At 41.0% G+C, this 22,574-nt stretch overlaps 1 protein-coding gene across 1 annotated transcript; it reads right to left on the minus strand.

The window, feature by feature from the left end:
- Positions 1-13,921: 13,921 nt before the first annotated feature.
- On the minus strand, positions 13,922-16,987 carry LOC149244007 (putative indole-3-pyruvate monooxygenase YUCCA9). The gene is made up of 4 exons (XM_089371373.1): positions 16,301-16,987; positions 14,440-14,688; positions 14,246-14,368; positions 13,922-14,162 (listed from the first exon to the last, which is right to left on the minus strand). The coding sequence occupies exons 1-4, from the start codon at positions 16,985-16,987 to the stop codon at positions 13,986-13,988; spliced, it is 1,236 nt and encodes a 411-aa protein (XP_089227499.1). The 3' UTR covers positions 13,922-13,985.
- Between the last annotated feature and the right edge of the window lie 5,587 nt (positions 16,988-22,574).

Consider the following 22,574-nt stretch of genomic DNA (forward strand, 5'->3'; position numbering starts at 1 on the left):
CCACGCGTCTCTTGTACGACGCCCAAAACCACTTTCCCCGGACGGTAAAGATCGTTTGGTTTGCTGGAGGTTGGCGTGCGAACCACGTAGGATCGGGTCAGCGATTTGATCGCGTGATCTCCGCCGTCAATCTCCGGAAGGTGCACGGGGCCACGACAAGTCAGATTTTGCGTGAAGTTTTTTTTGTTGACCGCCGAGAAAGGAATTAAATGTATTTAATGTTGTTCGTAAGTTTTTGGTGGAGGACTTTTAATACGTTATGGGCATGCCTTTAATATAGATATGGGCACATAGTTTTTTTTTATAAGTTTTATATATTGTTACGTAAGTCTAAAAAAAGTGTGGTATGTCTTTTATGAAATATGTATTGTGGCTGCGATTGTGAAGTAGTGTGTGTTGTCTTTTTGGTGCACAGCAGTGCGATTTTCATTTTTGTATATGCACAGCAGTGCTGTAATGTTGGTCTGGCATTGAAAAACAGAGGTATGTTTTGAAATTGGTTTATGTAATATCCACAGCAGTGGAAAATCTGTGACTGCAACAGAGTTTTTTTGTGAATCCCTCTTTGCACAGAGGAAGGAATTTGTATCAGTCTTTCAGTTTTAAATTAATAGAAATGTGTTGTGACTGTGTAATGCTGTGTTCTGAGTGAGTTTGTTTTAAAGAGGTTCTCTGCAAAAGATCCTGGACAGAGGAAACAGAGCATTGTCTCTGTGGTGAATTTTTATTTTGGTTTTGGTATTTCTCCATTTAAAAATACCCAACATTGGTATCAGAGCAGGCTCAGGCTCTTTAAAGAAGTTAAAGAAGCTGAAGGGAGAAGGTTGTTGCTGCAGCAAAACTTCTCAGGCAGACAGAAGACTCAGACAGCGAAGGATTCAGGTATTCTTCAAAAGCATTTCTTTTGTTATTGCAGAAGACAGTTAGTTGTTTTAAAAAAAATACACAGTCAAGGAATGGCTAGCACAAGCATGGGTATGTTTAACACCCAGCTCCCACAGTTTAATGGGAAGAACTATGATTACTGGTCAATAACCATGAGAGTTTTATTTGCCTCTCAAGATTTATGGGAAATAGTTGAATCTTGGGTTTGAAGAAGTAGCAGATGAAAATGAGTTCAATGCACTAACTCAGGGAGAGAGAGATCTCCTGAAGAGCAATAGGAAGAAGGATGCAAAGGCCATTTTATTGTTGCATCTAGCAGTAGACCAGAGTATATTTCCAAGGATAGCAGCAGCTAAAACATCAAATGAAGCATGGCAAACCCTCAAGACAACCTATCAAGGCATGGAGAGAGTGAAGACAGCAAAATTGCAAATGCTGAGAAAGGATTTTGAAAACTTGAACATGAAGGAGTCAGACAACATTGAATCATTCTTCACTCATGTGATTGGTGTAATTACACAAATGAGAACTCATGGAGAAACAATTGAAGATAGAAGAATAGTGGAGAAAATATTGAGGGTCTTACCCTCAAGGTTTGATGCCATAGTCACCACCATTGAAGAGACAAAGGATCTCTCAAACTATTCAGTTGATGAGCTACATGCATCACTGATAACACATGAGCAGAGGTTAAGTAGGAATGAAAACTCATCTCTTGAGCAAGCCTTCAAGACCCAGATGTCCTTTGGAAGAGGAAGGGGTCAAGGAAGAGGAAACCGAAGAGGAAGAGGCAGAAGCCAAAACAGAGGTGGAAGGGACAGCCCATCAAATGCACAAGGAAGAGGCAACAATCAAAATCAGAACCAAGGTCAAGGCAGCAGCCAACAAAGAGAACAGTATCATGGTCAAGGACAAAGGTATGATAAATCTAATGTTCAATGCTATTATTGCAAAAAGTATGGACATTATGCTAGTGATTGTAGAAAGAAACAACATGATATGAACAACAGACAAAATGCAAATGTTACAAGAGAAAACAACAGTCAAGAAAATGTCTTGTTAGCTTGTAACATGGCTGAAACACATAGTGAGGACATATGGTTTTTAGACTCAGGTTGCAGCAACCATATGACAGGGAATATAACCCTCTTTTCAGCCTTAAATCAGAATTTGAAATCAGAGGTCACACTAGGAACTGATAGTAAAGTGTCTGTTATGGGAAAAGGGGAGGTAAAAATATTTACAAAACAAGGAGAAAGGAAAACCATAGCAGATGTCTACTATGTCCCCGGAATGAGATGTAACCTATTGAGTGTTGGACAGCTTATCCAAAAGGGTTACAATGTTTACTTTGTAAATGATGTGTGCACCATCATGGACATACCACCCAGCAAAAGATGCATTGCTGAAGTGAAGATGACAAGGAACAGGATGTTCCCTCTCCGGATCAGGACAGACATGAAGAATAAAAGGGAAATGGCAGCAGTCACCCAAGAGGCCTTCCAAAGCGTGCCAAAGGATGAGAACTGGTTATGGCACTTGAGATTCGGGCATCTAAATTTTGGAGGTCTAAACTTATTGAGCAAAAAAGGAATGGTAAAGGGATTACCATTGATAGAGAAGTCGGACAGCCTTTGTGAAGGTTGTATATTGGGCAAACAACATAGAGAGAGTTTTCCATCAGGGAAAAGTATAAGGGCAAAGGCACCCTTAGAGATTATCCACTCAGATTTGTGTGGACCAATGCAAGCTCCATCATTAGCAGACAGCCTATATTTCTTAACATTCATTGATGACTTTACAAGAAAAACTTGGGCATATTTCCTTAAAAACAAAAGTGAAGTGTTTGAGAAATTCCAAAACTTCAAAGCACTTGTGGAGAACCAAAGCGGGCTGCACATAAAAGTATTGAGAACTGATAGAGGAGGTGAGTATATCTCAAATGAATTCCTAAAGTTTTGTAGAGAAAATGGAATACATAAACAGTTCACAACTCGGTACACCCCACAGCAAAATGGAGTTGCTGAAAGGAAGAACAGAACCATCATGGAGATGGCAAGGAGCATGTTGAAGGCAAAGCATTTGCCAAATGAGTATTGGGCTGAAGCTGTACATTGTGCAGTGTATATTTTGAACAGGTGTCCTACAAAGGCAGTCATGAACAAAGTGCCAGAAGAGGCATGGAGTGGGAGAAAGCAAGGAGTCACCCACATGAGAGTTTTTGGGTGTGTGGCCTATGCACACATTCCGGATCAGCTAAGGAGGAAGTTGGACAGCAAAGGGGAGAAATGCATCTTCATTGGATACAGTGATGAATCCAAAGCCTACAGGCTGTACATCCCATCTACCAAGAAGTTCTTTGTTAGCAGAGATGTTCAATTCATTGAAGAGGAAGCTTGGGATGGAAGCATAGAGAAAACAGTGAATGTAAAAAACTGTTTGCCTCATGATGAAGATGAAGAGGAGGTGGCTGAAATGAATCCCCAAACAGCAGCGCCAACACAAGAACAGCAAGGTACACCATTGAGGATCAATGAGAGTGCTTCTCCAAGCACACCACAAGGAGGAAATTCAAGTGCATCTTCAAGCACTTGCACACCAAGTGAAAGAGGTAAGAAGTTTAGAAATCTAAGTGAAATTTATGAAGAAGGAATGAATTCCTTATTTGCCTTGTTTTGTCATGTTGATGATCCTATTCATTTCGAGGATGCAATTAAAGATAGGAAATGGATAGAAGCTATGGATGAGGAGATCAATGCCATAGAGAGAAACAAAACATGGGATTTGGTTGAGCTACCAAAAGGCAAAGAAGTCATTGGTGTGAAATGGGTCTACAAGACCAAAAGCAATGCTGAAGGCAAGATTGAAAGGCATAAAGCAAGGCTGGTTGTCAAAGGCTACAAGCAGCAGTATGGGAGAGATTATGAGGAGACTTTTGCCCCGGTTGCAAGAATGGAAACCGTGAGAGCAGTGCTGTCCATAGCAGCTCAAAACAAATGGAAATTCTACCAAATGGATGTGAAATCAGCATTCCTAAATGGAGTGTTAATGGAAGAGGTTTATGTGGAACAACCTCTCGGATATGAGAAGAAAGGTGAAGAGCACAAAGTGTGCAAATTGAAGAAAGCTCTTTATGGGCTGAAGCAAGCGCCAAGAGCATGGTACAGCAGGATAGATTCATATCTATTAGATAATGAATTTGACAAATGTGAAGGAGAACCCACAGTCTACATCAAGGAAAAGGATGGTAAAATTTTAATTGTTGTCTTGTATGTAGATGATGTTATTTTTACTGGAAATGATATTCATCTTATTGAGAATTTTAAATCAGTCATGAAGGATGAATTTGAAATGACTGACATGGGTTTGTTGAGATACTTCTTAGGCATAGAAGTAGATCAAAATGAAAAAGGAATTTTTATATCTCAAGCAAGATATGTAAACCAAGTTTTGGGCAGATTTAAGATGGAAGAATGCAAGGCAGCAATCACTCCCACAGTGATGGGATTAAAGCTCAGCAGAGAGGACAGCAGCAAGGATTTTGATCCTAGCTTGTATAAAAGCATTGTGGGCAGCCTTATGTATTTAACAGCAACTAGGCCTGATATTATGTATGCTGTTAGTTTGATTTCCAGATTTATGGAGAGGCCAAAGGAGGCACATTGGCAGGCAGCAAAGAGAATTTTGAGGTATGTCAAAGGCACCAAAATGTTTGGAATTCTATATCATGCCTCAGAACATTCAGATTTGGTTGGATACACTGATAGCGATTGGGCTGGAAGTGTAGATGATCGGAAGAGCACTTCCGGTTATGTTTTTAACATGGGTTCAGGAGCCATTTCATGGGCTTCTAAGAAGCAGTCCATTGTAGCATTGTCTACAGCAGAGGCTGAATATGTGGCAGCTACAGCAGCAACATGTCAAGCAGTGTGGATGAGAAGAATGTTGAGAAGCTTAGGCCAAGAGCAGGCAAAAGCGACAGTGATCTTTTGTGACAATAGCTCAGCTATTGCTTTGTCAAAGAATTCAGTGTTTCATAAGAGAACGAAACACATCGATACAAGGTTTCACTACATCAGAGAATTAGTGAACAATGGAGAAATTGTCCTCGAACATTGCAGGACCCAGGAACAGGTTGCAGACATCTTGACAAAGCCACTGGTTCAGAAGAGTTTCGAATTTTTGAGAAAGTGTTTGGGAATGACCGAACGCGCGGCTGTTAAAATTAAAGGGGAGTGTTAAATTTGTAATTTTACAGCGCGCGGTGGTTTTTGGAAAACCGCCCGGTCTCCCCGCACCGCCATTCTCCAAAGACTGTACGAGCAGGAGGGGCTCCGAACACAATCACTCTCCGCCACGCGTCTCTTGTACGACGCCCAAAACCACTTTCCCCGGACGGTAAAGATCGTTTGGTTTGCTGGAGGTTGGCGTGCGAACCACGTAGGATCGGCTCAGCGATTTGATCGCGTGATCTCCGCCGTCGATCTCCGGAAGGTGCACGGGCCCACGACAAGTCAGATTTTGCGTGAAGTTTTTTTTGTTGACCGCCGAGAAGGGAATTAAATGTATTTAATGTTGTTCGTAAGTTTTTGGTGGAGGACTTTTAATACGTTATGGGCATGCCTTTAATATAGATATGGGCACATAGTTTTTTTTATAAGTTTTATATATTGTTACGTAAGTCTAAAAAAAGTGTGGTATGTCTTTTATGAAATATGTATTGTGGCTGCGATTGTGAAGTAGTGTGTGTTGTCTTTTTGGTGCACAGCAGTGCGATTTTCATTTTTGTATATGCACAGCAGTGCTGTAATGTTGGTCTGGCATTGAAAAACAGAGGTATGTTTTGAAATTGGTTTATGTAATATCCACAGCAGTGGAAAATCTGTGACTGCAACAGAGTTTTTTTTGTGAATCCCTCTTTGCACAGAGGAAGGAATTTGTATCAGTCTTTCAGTTTTAAATTAATAGAAATGTGTTGTGACTGTGTAATGCTGTGTTCTGAGTGAGTTTGTTTTAAAGAGGTTCTCTGCAAAAGATCCTGGACAGAGGAAACAGAGCATTGTCTCTATGGTGAATTTTTATTTTGGTTTTGGTATTTCTCCATTTAAAAATACCCAACAAGCTGTATATTGGTGAGAGAACATGGGGATGGGATGCATGCTTGCCATGGCTCTCTGTCTGGAAGGGCGGCACGCATGTGGGCGTTTTCCCATTGGCTTTTTCTCATTTTATTTTTAGATGTTTTCTTCACGGCCTGAGTGATTGCGTGCTTTTTCTAACTGTTATGCCAACTCAGCTTTTTGTAACTGGTTGGTGTGTTCCCAACTTGGGACGATGTCAAACTATCCGCGAGTATTGTCGATTTAGCGGAATTTATCGATGTGAGTCGGATAGATGGTCTTCTAATTTTTTTTTATTTTTATTTTTTTCCTTCCGGTTATAAATTAATTTTTTTAATTACAATAATAATGTTTTTTTTAAATCAAAATTAAATTACTAAGTTATTTTAAACTGTGATTTTTTGAGAAATTTTAATCGAAGTTTTGAATCCATATAAAGTAAAAGAAACTAATTTAAACAACACAAATCAAGATTTTATTACAAATTTTTTCATAAATTAGTAACAATCACCATAATACATTAATAGTTAAATTCATTGTCATACTAAAAACAAATTATAATAAAAGTCCTCTCCCAATGCCCTCAAACCTATTGTGATAAAGTATCCTATGATTTTCATAAATTAATAACAATCACCCTAGTGCATTAATGGTTAAAGCCATTCCTCACAGCTAAAAACAAATTATAACATTAAATTAATAACAATCACCCTAGTGCATTAATGGTTAAAGTCATTCCTCACACTAAAAACAAATTATAACACTAAATTAATAACAATCACCCTAGTGCGTTAATGGTTAAAGTCATTCCTCACACTAAAAACAAATTATAATAAAGGTCTTGTTGGGTAGCGAAGGTCCCACGCAACAGTTTTGAGACAGAAAGCCTAGAAATTAGGAGTCAATTATTGTAAAAACTCCGAAGTATGCGGAGCACGAAATGTAAATAAGTCAAAGGGTTGTCTGCCCAAGAAATAATGTAAACTAATAGGGAGTAAGTCGGTCCGCAGACTATAGCTAGGTATAAATAGAGCGAGGCTCTATGGGGGAAAGATAGTTCTTGGTTGAGTAAGCGTCTGGAAATCGGATATGTAATGCGTGTTTGAGAAGCACAGTGAAAAAGTGTCTATAGTCCGAGTCAGGGTGTCACGCCCCCAGGTCGACGGTAGTCTTTCAACCGCTCTCGATGAGGTGCAGCACACCGAACACTTTCTTTTCACCAATACTTATGTTCATGGACTACGCCTAACCACTTGTCCTATTTAGTTTGTGTTTTTCAACCAAGTATTATTATGTTTCCTTTATACCAATGAACACCCATACACATTCATTATCATCAGCAATTATACATGAAGAACACAATTGCACAGTATAAAGGGAGGGGCAACTCCCTGAACAATGAGTCTGCCCGAATAAATATATTATTCAACTTTACAATGTTTACAAGCTTTACAAGTATACTTGGGAAACACTAAGTTTCATACTTAGCCAATTTTACATCAAGGCAACACCTCCGTGTGCCAACCAAAGTTCCTTGCCCAAGCTGGGCGGGCGCGCCCTCACACGAGCCGCCAGTCGCTCCTCAACCGAACTTTGTTTCGACGGGCAAGCGACCTACCCGAGTCACCCTTCACACTTTCGCACAGCAGGTGGGCGACCTACCAAAGTCACCCGAAGACACCTCCGCGTTTTCTTCTGCATGGCGGGCGAGCGACCCACCCGAGTCTCCACCTGCACCTTCACCCGAACACCGGGCACCTTCACCCGCACCCTCGCCTTTCTTCCCAAGTCCGCATGCTACCGTGTGGTGTTGCCCAAGGATGGGCGCATTAGAATTGTGCCTTTCCTTGCTGCGGCTAACACTCCCTTTGCACTTCACTTGCTCCACGAAAGACTTCGTTCCAAATGTGATGATCGAATGCCCCACGCCTTCGTTGTATTTATATGGATGGTGGGGCGAGTCGAGCTGCCCAAGCCGACTCGTCCACCATATGTCAAACGTCATTACACACATCGCAAAATCGCCATTATTGTTGGTCGGCCAACAATCTTCGTTCGATCTTGCCATCGCATGTAAGTCGGTCATGGGCTATGCCAAATGCTCCTCTCGCCATATATAAACCATCTCTCCTCCTCTATGCGCATTATAACTATGTTACCTTGCACATTTGGTCGTAGAGTTGCACTTTGTTCAAGTTCCCAACTCGCTCGTTCACCAACAAGCCATCGCATTTCACCGGTGGTTATGCCAAGGACCGCAGGTCCTTACATCCTCCCCCACTGGAAGTCGTTGTCGTCCTCGACAACATGCCATCTTGGTAAGCATCCTGCTACCAAGATTTTTATATCCGAATAGTCTTATCCATGATATCAACTACTCCACATACTGCAAACATTCCTGCAACATATGTAGAACTACCATCTCCATCATGTCTCGTCCCGACAACCATTTGTCACTAAGATCACCATACCAAGGCATACACCCCATCGATATGTCATACATCGGAAATCATCTCAATCCATGACCATCAACCACCCAGTCACAATCTCCACATGTTGCTCCCCATCGTGGAAGGCTGGCCCCTCCATCTCAAGCTACATGCTTCCTCCGACATCGTGTCGACCTCATCATGTATCGTCATTGTGTGAACTGCTACCATGATACTCCAACAAATGCTAACACATCTCTGCACACTACGCGTCCCCATGTTTGAACTAGTCGGATGATCAGTCCAACTGTCACGCTCAAACCATGAGAGTGAACATCCTCATGCCATCATCATTCGTTTCTCATAACATCCTGTCACATCCTCAATTCGATTAAGAATCCATCTCCATATAAGTGTAAGCCATGCTCAGGTCCATGAAGTAGTCCTCATCTCATCTGCAACATGTTGTCCATGATGTTTGGTGTCAATGTGCTGCATGAAATCAGCCGCATCTATCCCAACATCATCCATCTGCAAAACATCCATCTCCTCAAAATGAAGAGATCATCTCATCAAACTCCGACTCTCGATGTGCCACATCCAGGTCCATGAAGCAACCTCCATCATATCTGTAATGTGCCATCCCTCAAGTCTGCCATAGAAACAAGTATACACCTGTCTCATCTATCCATGTGCTACGTATGATCATAGATCAATCAGCTCCTATGCATCAAAATTGGTCAAGTCTTGGCTCAACCCATGCCCAAGTGTTGCCACCAAGGTATCATCAATGTTGTAACTCCATCACCCCAAAGTGTCTTATATCGATCCTACACATCAAGTCACTCTTTCAAGCTACACCCATACATGTACTCGAAAGTATGCATCCCATTCTGCATCAAAGTCTCCGACCTCAACTCCTCAATGCATCAGATCCTCCAAGTCCACCATATATGAAGTCTCCCTGAAAGTCACAACCTCATGTCATCATGAGCTCCGTGTGTCATCTCCAACCAAAATCCAACAAGCATACAAGTCTTGGCCCAAAGGTCTCTGCAAGATGCCTTAGCTCTCCATGTAGTAGGAATGCTCCATAGTCTGCTCACAACTCCATCCAAGTCCCTGCATAAGACTGCCATGCTCCATGTTCCAACCTAATTTCCATGACTAAGTTGTCCATGTAGTCCAACCAAGTAGGCCCATCACAACAATTAGTCATCCTCATCCAAGCTGCAATCTTCGGTTTAGTGAACTCGGTCACCCAACCATATCACGAGTCTCTCCATCATAGCTCCCCCGCTAAAGGTTCCACCAAGACTATCTCTTGGTCTCAGCCATGAGGAGTCCACCCAAGTATCATCATACCTTAAGTGTGTGCCCTCCAATCTATCCATGAGTCATGCCGGACACTTAGCCAATTCTCCATGTGGCTAAAGCATGACCCAATCTTCCGCAATGATCATCATTTTCCTCCCTTGTCACGAGCCTTTGTACCTTCTACCATAAGGTCACAAACAACCCCAACAAGTCCTGCAACAGTAAAAAATCCTTGCTTCTTCATACAAGGTCTCATCATAGACATCCATGGTAAGATGCTCCCTTGCATCGGCAAACTGATTTTGCTCTTCCCTGCATACGGTTCATCTACCAAATGCTCAAGTGAAACAAAAGTATCAATAGTACTTACATCATCATCATCATGAGGCTCCTCCATGTGAGTATCTTCATCCATCCATATCTGCAAACTGCACGATCCTTGCCCAACTTGATCAATCTCAAGTTCATCCTCCATCGTTGTCACATCTGCAACATCCTCGATCATCACGACTTCCTCTTCCTTGTCAGCACAACCTGCAACTTCATCCTGCTCCATTGTCCAACCAAGTTGAAGAAGTTCGTCTTCAACATTCTTTTCCAAAATTTCAAGCTTATCTCAAATCTGGGGGTTCTCTTCTTTCATCTGCTTCAACCTGTATAAGGTAAGCAAGAGCTTCCCTGCGCATTCTTCCAAACTTGCCATGCCTTCCCGTTCAGCTTGGCCCAAGCACTAAGCTTCACCTCTGCTAAACCCGTTTCACCATTCACCAGCTTCACCAAGTTCCCTGCAATCATGAACCAGCCCTTGTTCCACTTGTATGTGAAACCAGCTTCCTTCACCTGCAAGTACCTGCTTCCACTATCATCAACTGTCAAGATTCCTCAACCTTGAATCAGTTTCAATGCCATCTGCACTTCGTCACGAGCAACCTTGCTCTAATACCAATTATCATGCCCCTAGGCCGGCAATAGTCTTTCAACCACTCTTGGCGAGGTGCGCACCATCGAACACTTTCTTTTCACTAATATTTATGTTCATGGACTACGCCTAACCACTTGTCCTACTTAGTTTGTGTTTCTCAACCAAGTATTATTATGCTTCCTTTATACCAATGAACACCCATACACATTCATTATCATCATCAATTATACATGAAGAACATAATTGCACAGTATAAAGGGAGGGGCAACTCCCTGAACAATGAGTTTGCCCGAATACAATATATTATTCAACTTTACAATGTTTACAAGCTTTACAAGTATACTTGGGAAACACCAAGTTTCATACTTAGCCAATTTTACATCAAGGCAACACCTCCGTGTGCCAACCAAAGTTCCTTGCCCAAGCTGGGTGGGCACGCCCTCACACGAGCTGCCAACTGCTCCTCAACCGAACTTTGTTTCGACGGGCGGGTGACCTACCCGAGTCACCCTTCACACTTTCGCACGGCGGGCGGGCGACCTACCCAAGTCACCCGAAGACACCTCCACGTTTGCTTCTGCACGGTAGGCGGGCAACCCACCTGAGTCTCCACCCGCGCCTTCACCCGAACACCGGGTGCCTTCACCCACGCCCTCGCCTTTCTTCCCAAGTCTGCGTGCTACCATGTGGTGCTACCTAAGGATGGGCGCATTAGAACTGTGCCTTTCCTTTCTGCGGCTAACACTCCGCACTTCACTTGCTCCACGAAAGACTTCGTTCCAAATGTGATGATCGAATGCACCATGCCTTCGTTGTATTTATATGGATGGTGGGGCGAGTCGAGTTGCCCAAGACGACTTGTCCACCATATGTCAAATGCCCTTACACACATCACAAACTCGCCATTATTGTTGGTTGGCCAACAATCTTCCTTCAATCTTGCCATCGCATGTAAGTCAGTTGTGGGCTGTGCCAAATGCTCCCCACGCCATATATAAACCATCTCTCCTCCTCTATGTGAATTATAACTATGTTACCTTGCACATTTGGTCGTAGAGCTGCACTTCGTTCAAGTTCCCAACTCGCTCGTTCACCAACAAGCCATTGCATTTCACCGATGGTTATGCCAAGGACCGCAGGTCCTTACATGGGGGATTGGGTAGAGGATAGAGGCTCTGCAGCTGTGTGCGCAGAGGCCTGGAAGTCCGTAGCTGTGTGCACGGACCCCTGCAGCTGAGTGCGCATGGCAGATCTAGATGTAAGGGTGATAAGTGGAAATAAAGTTAAGTTCTTCTTAATTGTGTGTTAATTCTATTGCAACTCTGTTCTGTCATGGTGAATAAAATTGTTTTGATCTGTGCATGTATGCTTATTGAATACTTGTGAATTAGGTTTAATCTTAATGCGCAACTGAATGAAAGTAATAAATGTTTGCTTAAAGGCCCCTCTAAGTAGATCTGAGTGATAATGCTTAATCAAATAAATAAGATCTGTAATTAGCACGGTAAAGAAAAGCTACGGTTATCTAGATCTACGTGGATCTAGCGCAGCACGAGGCTGCAGGATAGCACGCAAACCTCTCGAACCACATCTAGACATCCCAAGGGTGTGGAAACTTGGTTCCAACACCCTCCCCTACTACCTCGAGTGAGACCTCAGTCCACGTTTCACGGGCTGTTGCTGAAAGGGCTGGTAGCTATGGGATTTGCTTGGCTAAATAATTCTTCTGAACCTGAGTCAGGGCCATATAAGCCAACAGGTCCTCTCCCAAGGTCCTCAAACCCGTTGTGGTAAAGTATCATACGATACATTAAAGAACATATAAAATTGCAATGATTTTGGGGAAGAAAGACATATTCACTCACTTTACAACATCGAGAAACAAGTGTCTCAAAAATAATATGGATGAACATCAAGTTGAGGGAGTTTATAAAATTGATTGTTCTTGTGGCAACAGTAAAATGCCAAGATTATCGCTAAAGAAAACACTATCAAAAGAGGAAAATCAAATAAACTCTTGAAATTATGAAGCATCCACATAATCTCAATAGGGATAGGAGAGCCAAATGAATGGAAAATGACTTCTTCTAACTAAACATACTAGTCCTTCCAATTATAGTTCTCTCATATATTTTACCAATACCAATTATACTACCTTGGGTATAACTTTCTATCCCATCCTTATCTTAGATTTCTTATAAACTTAATTTAATTTCATTAAACTAAAATTAAATTAAATTAGTATTAATACTAATATTAAATAATATTTATAATAATTATATTTTTTACATTTCATCATTAACATTAATATTTTTTTTAACTTTAGAATTTAAATAAATTAGTTAATTATTATTAGTAATCATTTATTTGTCATAATAATTATTTATTTATCACGAATGAATAAATAATTATAAATTATTTATTATTAACCATTAATTATTTATGTATTACATATGAATGAATAATTAGTTATTATTAAATTAATTAATTGTTAATGAATAATAGTTTTTTATAATAATAATTATTTATTTATTACATTGAATAAATAATTAATTATTAATAAATAAATCGTTTTAATAATTAAAAATTATTTATTTTGAATGCATTTTGGCGAGGAACTGTGTGCATTCATGGATAAAATGCATATCACAGGATACTTAAAACTCACTTTGTACTCAAGACAGGAAGAGAGCAAATAATTATTTAGTTATAATAATTAATAATTATTTAATTTTAATAATTAATAATTATTTAGTTATAATAAGTTATTTATTTTGATAGGTTTTGCCACCTTCGGAAAAAAAAAAAAAATTTATTTATTTTGTATAATTATTTATTTTTATAAATTTAATTTAAGTTTAGATTTTTATTTCAAAAATTTTAATTAACTTAAAAAAAATCATTTATTATTTATTCATTCACTACGCTCATAATGGGAATGGATTAGCTTCGGGATTAGAAATGTAGACAACGTTCATCTAATACGGTGAAAAATCCGAACCAACTTTCTCTGAACAAATCGGAACCATCTCTCTCCAAAAATAATTTAAAATCTAACGAATTATAATAAAATTCATAAACTTCATTTTCTCTATCAAATTCATTTTGGACCAATAACATGATACTGACCCTATAAAACATAAATATTAATTTAATAATAGTATTTCAAATAATTGAAAATAGTTTACATCCATTTTATTTTATTTTATTTATCAAAGAAAACCTGTACAAATCCCATTTAACATGTGGCTAAATCGAAACACGACAAAAGCTCCCCCTCTCAGATTTCTCCGAATGACGTAAGTTGCAGGATCATGATGCATTCTTGAGGGACTGAAATATATCCTGCGCGATCCGCTGAGCATCCTCAGAAAGTCCGAGCAGACCTCTTTTTCCGAAGCCAGCGACATACAGACCGTCGCTTCCCTTCCAGTCGCTGGGAGGCCGATTACCTGGACGTCCGTCCTCCGGGAAAAGCTCTCTGCCATTCTTCAAATTAAATGCCAATTTTCAGAACCAGACATATCCGGACAAACACAGTTCGAACTCAGAAAATCACTGTTCAGACATACCTTGAGCCAGCGGCGTACTCCACTCTTGTAACCAGTCGCAAAGATTAGGGCGTCGAAATCCTCTTCGACACCATCTTCGAACACGACACCAGTAGGCGTTACGCGGATGAAATTTGGGACGACCTGCGAATAAGAATGTAATGAAGAACTTGAATTGACTTCGAATTTCTGAGCGAAGAATTGAGTGTATTTACCTTAATCTTGCGTTGCCTTATTTTGTCAACAGTGCCGTGGTCAATCACCAGGGTTTTGCCGGTCTTAAACTTGAACTCTAAAGGCCCTTCCACGGGCCGGGGTAGTCCGTAAGAAGCAGTGTTGCCTAGCGCCAGATTACTGTACATCAGAAGCAAATTGTCCACCATTCGGAGAGGCAGCACTTTATGCAGCTGCAATGCAAGAGAAACTGTGGATCTTCCGAAAACCTCTCGCGGCAGGACATGATTCTTACATGCAAAGTAAAAACACGGACCACATTATCGTTTGGACAAAATATACAAGAATTAATAATATGCTGGAAACCGTGAAATTTCAAAGAACCAGTTTATTGGGACGAATGAGTTACCTGGATGCCGGTTAAACAAAACATGAAAACGGTTAAACAAAACAGGAAAACCCCAGGAAACTTGTAATTTTTTTTTTTTCTTTCTAAATTTTCATTTTTGTTGGGAAATATTTCATTTTATCTTTAATTTTCATTTTGTTATTTAAAATGGTTTTTGATTACATATATAACTTCACAGTGCAACTTCATAGTTTTGAAAAATCTTATAAAATCTTAATGGTAGAGAGTTCAGCATTTAAATTTTTTATTCTAACAAATTTGTACTTATTATGTCCCTTCCCAGCTGAAGAAGACCCGGAATCTGGTTCCTTTAGTCCTGCCGGATCACAGGATGGTTTCTTTTTTTATGGGGTTTGTGCTGACCTTCTTGTCGTGCCCGACGGGTTCTGTATCCCTCGCCAGATCACTCTTACAAGAGAAAATTAGGATTTGCCTCTGGAACCAATACAGAAGCTGGACTTCTTGCGTAATGAAAGGTGCTCTCTTCACAGGCATTAAAGTGTGTATATTTTTGTGATTGAAAGGTGATTTTGGAATGGTTTTATTGTAGATTTAAGCTCAAGGTTCTTCTGCTGAAATCCTGGCACAACAAGATCAGGGCTTTTCAGGAGGCTTTCCACCGAGGTCCAGCAATGTTTTCCGAGGACACAACACTGTAGCTGATCTTCTATCTTAAAAGACACCGATTCTTGAAGCAGGTTTATGTATTGTGATTGAATCTGGCCCTGACAATTTAAACTCTGTTTATACCTTCAAGACTTTTTCTAGTTATAACAGCTGTGTTTTTTCAGACTGTCAGCTCTCCTTTGGGGACTTTTTATTCATATTTTAGCAGTGTGTATTCTGTGTGTGTATTCTGTGTGTCTGTTGTAAGGTTTTTCTTTCACTTTCAGCTGAAGGTCAGTAGTTCTTAGGCACTCTTTTTGGTTTAAACCTGTATATGCTAGTGCTGTTTTTATTTCAGTGTGGTGAGGCTTCTTGGACTCTGCTCATTACATTCTTGGACTTGGAAAAAATAATAAGTAGAAGAAAAGACATTATGAAAGTAAATTGGGACAGAAATAGCTTTCGGCCTCCAGTTTCCATCGCTGACAGGAAACTTGAAAGACGAACAATTTCACCACGGCTTTGCAGAAAATCCCGATTTCTGACAAAAACCCTCACAGTATAACGATTCCGGAATAATTATGTCAAAGATCCATAAATTGTTGTACGCAGATATAACTTCTTTTTTTTTCACTGGATCCGGTTCCTGTCTGCATACTCACAGCTTTGCAGAATTTTTTAATTTCCGAGGCAGGTTTCGTGATTCAGGCATAAATATTCATAAATTGTTGCATGTAATTGTAAACATTCTCTTCTAAAACGAATATAATGTTCAATTTTGCATTTCTTTAAATTTTCCGGCGGTAGATGCAAAAGATTTGAAACCTAGCGAAAAAATTGAAATGGCTGTACAGAAGGAAGATTTAGGGGTTTTGACATATGATTACCGGACTACGAACTACGATTGACGGCCTCGGGCCTGCCTCGTTATTTAGAAGCTCCAGCGCTATTTCCATGCCAGAATTTCCCCATCCCACGACAAGAACTCTCTTGCCTTCGAAATCTTTTTCATTTTTGTAATCAATCGAATGGATAACAGTTCCTCGAAAGCTGTCCAGCCCGGGAACATCTGGCATGAACTTTTCATTGAATTCGCCTGTCGCCACAACTAGGAACCTTCCGTGGTACTCCCTCTCAGAATTATCCGAAGAACACCTTGCAATGACATGCCATCTTCCCGTCTCTTGGCTGAAGCTCGCAGACTCCACGGACTGGCAGAACTGCGGCTGAATATTAAATTTTCTGGCATATTTTTCCAAGTAGGCAACAAAATGGTCCCTGGTGAGGAACATAGGGTATTCATCAGGAACGGGCATGAGAGGAAGGTTGGCGTGTTGCTTGCTGCCCTGCAGCGTCACCCGATCGTACGTGCGGTTTTTCCATAAGGACCCCACGCAAACATCTCTGTCCAGAACGAGACTGGAAATTCCGAGGTCTGCCAGGCATGCTGCGACGGCCAAGCCAGACGCTCCAGCGCCGACTATTATAACTTCTTCGTCCCTATTTTCATCGAATGATGATTTGTCGTATTCATTTTTCCCAATCTGTTCCGATGGTCGTGAAAAGTTTGGCATTTGGTGAACTTTGTACAATCCTAGTTAAAAGACCAGCTTGCAGATCTTGTCACACACCAAAGACGAAAAGACAGGCTATCCTGGTATTACTCATTTTGCATCTGTAACCAAAAAAAATAATTCTATAATGTTCTGGAATATCATAAATAAGAAGAGCGTTTCCACAATATTGTGAAGTGAGTGCAATCGTGTCATATTAATGTAATTGTAAGCTATAAATAGAGAGGAAAGAGGGGAGAGCTGTGTTGAATGGTGTCATATTAATGTAATTGTAAGCTATAAATAGAGAGGAAAAAGGGGAAAGCTGTGTTTAAAAATGACACATTACATTATCACGATTATAATGGGCTGAGAGAATAACTCCCGTGTGAGCTAATTTAGTTTGAAGTTAACAACCTCATAAAACAATGCGATGGCCGTGTTTACCTGACACAGTTATATATATATTTTTTATTTTGATAATAATTTTTATGAGTAAATTTATATAACTAAATATTTTTTTGAAAGTCAACATTTAAAAGAAGGATGACCAAAGTATGTAGAAGATGACACAAATATAAAAAGATATTAGTAGTAGTGTCCACAAACGAGAGGGTCATAGATTCCAATAGGCATATAAAACATAAAGGAAAACAGAGGACGTACTAATCGTTTGAGGTGACAGAAGCTGGGTTATCTGGAGCATTTCTTAGAGGAGATAAAGGCCGGAAATTGCACTAAAAGCGTGCTTCGAAGTGTGTCATCAAGGTCTCCATCTTTTCCACTTTCTCTGCTAGATGGTTTTGTCCCTACCAGACTACCACCACTTGCTCCCTAACTTGGCACTGGAAGTAATGCATGCGTTCCGGACTTGCCATTAGCTCTTCATGCTTTTTTCGATTAATTTGTTCTACCACATTTATCTGGTCCATCAAGAATTGAATTAGGCCACAACAATTTTCCAAGCAGCAATGTTGGAATCCCTATGGGTCAGGGGCTTCATTGCGGTCATCGCTTTGAACAACTTGACCTCTCCTATGCCCACCACCCTCCCGAGAGCCCAGTATCCGAAATTTGTTTCCCATGCGGGATGTCTTCGTGCCACCATTGCTACCACGCTAATTCACATGTCCTCGACCTCTGCCTCCTCCTTGAACAGTCAGACACCGGCCTCCACGAATTCCACTACCTTGCCCTCCACGCACTCTAGAACCTGCACCCCGACCCCTACCCATGGGATTGCTCCCACTTCCATCCATCATGGTTGCCAATCCGAGGGCCTTATCCATCCCCTTTCCTGGCTCCGCCAAAAGGATAGCCTGCACACATCATGGAATGGGGCACAACTGCCACCAACTAAGTGCTCCCACAACAGTTGAGAGTGTGACCCCATCCACTCGTCTGTCCGCCCGAGAGCTATAGTCGCATGCTTGAAGCCGAGGGAGTTAGCATGATTGCCTTCACTAGCACCACCTTCGTTATCCCCACTACACCAATCACTCCATTGTACAGAGTCGGCTACCGGGAAGACAAAAGCTCACCATAAGCTTGGCGCCTCTCAGTCATCTCCCTCTCCATGGCATTTCCAGCTTTTACAAAGATGTTCCTTGCCCCAAATAAACAAGAAATAACATTTATTCCCCCCCAGCACTTTCCAACCCAGTCTCGCCCTGCAAGGTCTGAGAAAAACCAGAAGTTGGAATCTATTATATGCAACAAACCACGATTCCCCAAAGAAAATCCATACACCACCAATTATATTGTGCCTCTGACGTCGCTTCTGTCATCAAGCAGAAAAACAAGTGTAGCTACACCACCAGACCTGAGCATCGAAACAAATTCTCGGCTCCTCCCTCATCCCGCCTATCAATTCATCAACACTTTCCCTTCCCGAGGCAGCTTGATTACTCACACGCTCCAGATTGAATGTATATATATGTTGGGTATTTTTTATGGGAAAATACCAAAAACCAAACAAAATAACCTCCACAGAGGCAATGCTCTGTTTCCTTCTGCCACAGGATCTTTTTGCACAGAACAGAGTATTACACAGCCATAAAAACATTTCTATTGATTAAAATATAAAGCCTGATACAAACTTCATCCTCTTTTACTGAGAGGGATTCACCAAAATTACATTCAGCAAAACTCTGTCTCTTCTTGAGAATTTACTGAGCTGGGTTTACTGCTGTAAAACCCCTTTTACATTCACTGCTGTGAAAAACTATTTTACACTTACTGCTGTAAAAATAAATTTACTGCAGTAAAATTTTACATTACATTTACCAAAAAAAGATTTGCTCACACCATACGTTCTTGCTACCCTTTTCGTTTTTACAACATTTAAAGAACGGCTTACATTTCAACCTGGTTTCTTTGGTTCGCACTGCTGTGTAGTATCTCCCTTTGTTTCACCACGGTCAACACATAAAACAAAACATTACATTAACTTATGCGCTTCCCACTTTTTCTGGATGCACTGCTGTGCAATCTTTAATCTCCCTCTATTCTCTTTTGCTGCCGCGAGCTCTGATTTCATTCTACTTCATTAGCGCCTTTGCTCTCTTGCACTGCTGTGCACTATTTTCTACTTGCATCATACACTGGGCAACACATAACAAAAATTACACTGGCATATATGTTCTTTTTTTTCACCATGCACTACGGTGCATTTTACGACTTACAATTTTTTTAACCTACGCTGCCCCCTTTTTTTAATACACAATGTGTGCGTTTCTTTCAATGTAATTCACATGTGAAAAACCAAATGGTCAACACACGAAACCTGCCCATACTTCCGCTATATATAAAAACATTAAAATTAAAAAATTCACCAACTATTTATGAATGCCATTTATTCTCAGCATGGCGATCAATTCTTTTACTGACAAGTCGGCGGTCAAACTGAAAGTTTGATATTACTCCACGCAAGGCTTTTAATTCTGGCTCGTATGCAGGTTAGAATAGATCAACGGACGAGAACGCTGGAGCAGATCGGACGGCGGAGAAAGATATCGGGAGCCAGTTTGCTGCAGAACTTTAGCGTCCGATAAATTACGTTGGCTGATGTCAGGCGAGAGACACGTGCCGCCTCCATATCATATCGGAGTCGATCGCCGGGATATTCCTTCGCCTGAAGGCTGGTGCGAAAAGTTTCGGGCTGCCGGAAAAACTCACGATCACTGCGCTTACTGAGTTGGCATCCATCGCTGCCCACGTCCGCCTGTAACCTGCAACCTGCAGTTGGAATTATCATTCCAACAATATACGCCATTCCCTCTGCCATATATGAAGAGGTGACCGGGAGGTACGACCCTCTCCCGTGGCCCATTTGTCACTCTTCATGAGGCCCGACGACCACGTTATTCTCGATATTCACTACCATTAGGGAAGTGGCATCCTCCTCCACTATTGTTCGAAACTCTTCCAGATAATTATCTCCGTAGGAGGGAGGCCATTCTTGCTGCATTTCTCGGCCCTATATCTCACAACCTTGATTTTCTAGGAGGTTTGCTGCCTTGCTACCTTTCTAGTCAACATGCTCTGTGATCACATAATAAAAAATGAGAGGTGGGATTGGATGCGTTCCCATATCAATTCCAGGTGAAAACTTTTAATTACCTTGTCCAAGGTGAGCCATTGATAAGGTGTTGAAGCATAGAGATGGCAATCTAAGAGTCCCCACTGACCTATAGCTTTGTGATTCTGAGATCTTTGGTCATCTATAATACTCTGTCTAGGGCCATATACTCTACCACGTTGTTTGTTGTGTGTCCACGCATAACTGCATATATTCTAATTGCCTGCCCTTTGTCATTTCATATTATTCCCCCTAAGCCCGCATTCCAAGGGTTTCCCTTAGATGCTCCATCGAAGCTCAATTTCTGGAATCCTTGTGGGGAGCATTTGAACCTGTTGGAAGACACTTGCTTTGCATGTAGATGTCGGGTAGGAGGCGGGATAGAGGACTTTTGAGAAATATCTAACGCCAAGAGGATGGTGCACTCCTTTCCTTCTTTCCAATCTCTGTCCTTCCACTAACCAATGGTGAGGGTCTCTTGGATGTTCCATATTATAGTTGTCCAGGCCATAAGGGGCCTTCCGAATGGAAGATTACTCTATTCCTTGATTTCCAGATGTTCCATAGTACTAAGCCCCGTGAGAGGTACCAGGCTCTTTTCACAATAGGGTTTTTGGACATGGACCATCTCCATGTTTCTATACTTTCCCCAAGGCTATTATCTGGTCTATATGAGGCTCCAAAGAGCTCCAAGTGATGCCCCAAGAATTCCAATGCTTGTGGGCATGAGTTTGAGAGATGGTCTATTGTTTCCTACTCCTTGTGACATAGAGGGTAGAATGATGGGCCCACTTAAGCCTTTCTTTCATATTTTGTCCCATGCTAGCAGTTTAACAAATCTTGCTAACCATAGGAAGAATATTACTTTAAGCCATAGGCAAGAATACCAAATTCGTTTCCATATGGAGTCTGGCTCCATATTTTCTTTTGTTGACAAAAGGGAGTAGGCTTCCTTCAAGTTGAACATTATGAGGGGTCTCTATCCCCAACACAACTTATCTAGTTCCTAATTGTTGAGGATGGGTCGTTGCTGAAGAGTTTCAAGGAGGCCCTCCCACACCCTGTGGAGAACCTGTGGGGGCTAGTCCTTAGAGGTCTTCCATTCCCTCCATTTTGATTCTAGAAGGGAGTCCTTTCAGAAGTCCTGTTGAGCCCCAAAACTACCTCACTTCTACATACTTTCCTAGACCTTTTTCCCACATCAGTGCCTTATAAGCTATCAAAGATTGTTACATATTGATTCTAGTAGCGCATTTAATTGGTTTTATAACTATATCCTTGTGTGTGCCATTTGATTTAGATTTTGTTCATCAACTACAGAATGTAGCCACTTTCCGCAGCTGGCTTGCAATTCCGCAGCTATTTTTATTGTTCTATAGGTTACAGGTGTCGGTAGATGAAAAGAGGCATGTGGGCAGCTCAGAAATGATCTACACATGGACAAGGTCCTATTTGTTCAGCCAAATTCGTAAAGAAATGCCTTGGTCAAACAAGGAGTCCTAAGTCAAATAGGTCTCTGTTTTAGCACGTGAAAAGTCTGAGACCGTTCCTAGATTCGTGGATCCCTCTTGACAATTGCAATCTTTCTCCATGACGCAAATCCAACATCCACCTTTTGTAGATTGAATGATTATGGCAACCAAGACGCTGAACTTACGGGTTCTGTCATGTTTACGTGTCCTCTGCTGAAGATTTCTCACAAAAAAACAGTTATCTATTTTCCTCTGTAAATAAAGAGTTTGCAAACGCAAGTAGTTAGTCTTGATGTTAGTTTTTATGTTGTTGTTGTAGTGTTAGTCCTGCTGTTGTAACGAGAAGACATATCCTCTGTTTTTGCAATATAAAAACTCTGTTTCTTATGACTGTTTAAAGCGTGATTTTGGTTTGACAACGTATTAACCAAAGGCCGTGCAGAGGGCCCCTGTTGGCTAAGGTTTTGCTTTTCATTTTTGTAAAAATTTTCATGCATATTTTCTCTTATTCCCACTGTATATTTTTCATAATTTGTTTATGGTGTTAATCCTTTAC

This window comes from Pinus tabuliformis, chromosome 8 (genome assembly GCF_031772625.1).
Source record: "Pinus tabuliformis cultivar Carrire ecotype Pingquan chromosome 8, CPIR1, whole genome shotgun sequence".
NCBI lineage: Eukaryota > Viridiplantae > Streptophyta > Pinopsida > Pinales > Pinaceae > Pinus > Pinus tabuliformis.

Excerpts from the sequence above, each read along its gene's own strand:
- LOC149244007 (XM_089371373.1), bottom strand. The coding sequence starts at position 16,987 with ATGCCAAACTTTTCACGACCATCGGAACAGATTGGGAAAAATGAATAC. Across the intron at positions 14,689-16,300 it reads CAATCGTAGTTCGTAGTCCG|AATCATGTCCTGCCGCGAGA; the intron begins GTAATCATATGT and ends TTTGCATGTAAG. Across the intron at positions 14,163-14,245 it reads GAGTACGCCGCTGGCTCAAG|AATGGCAGAGAGCTTTTCCC; the intron begins GTATGTCTGAAC and ends TTTAATTTGAAG.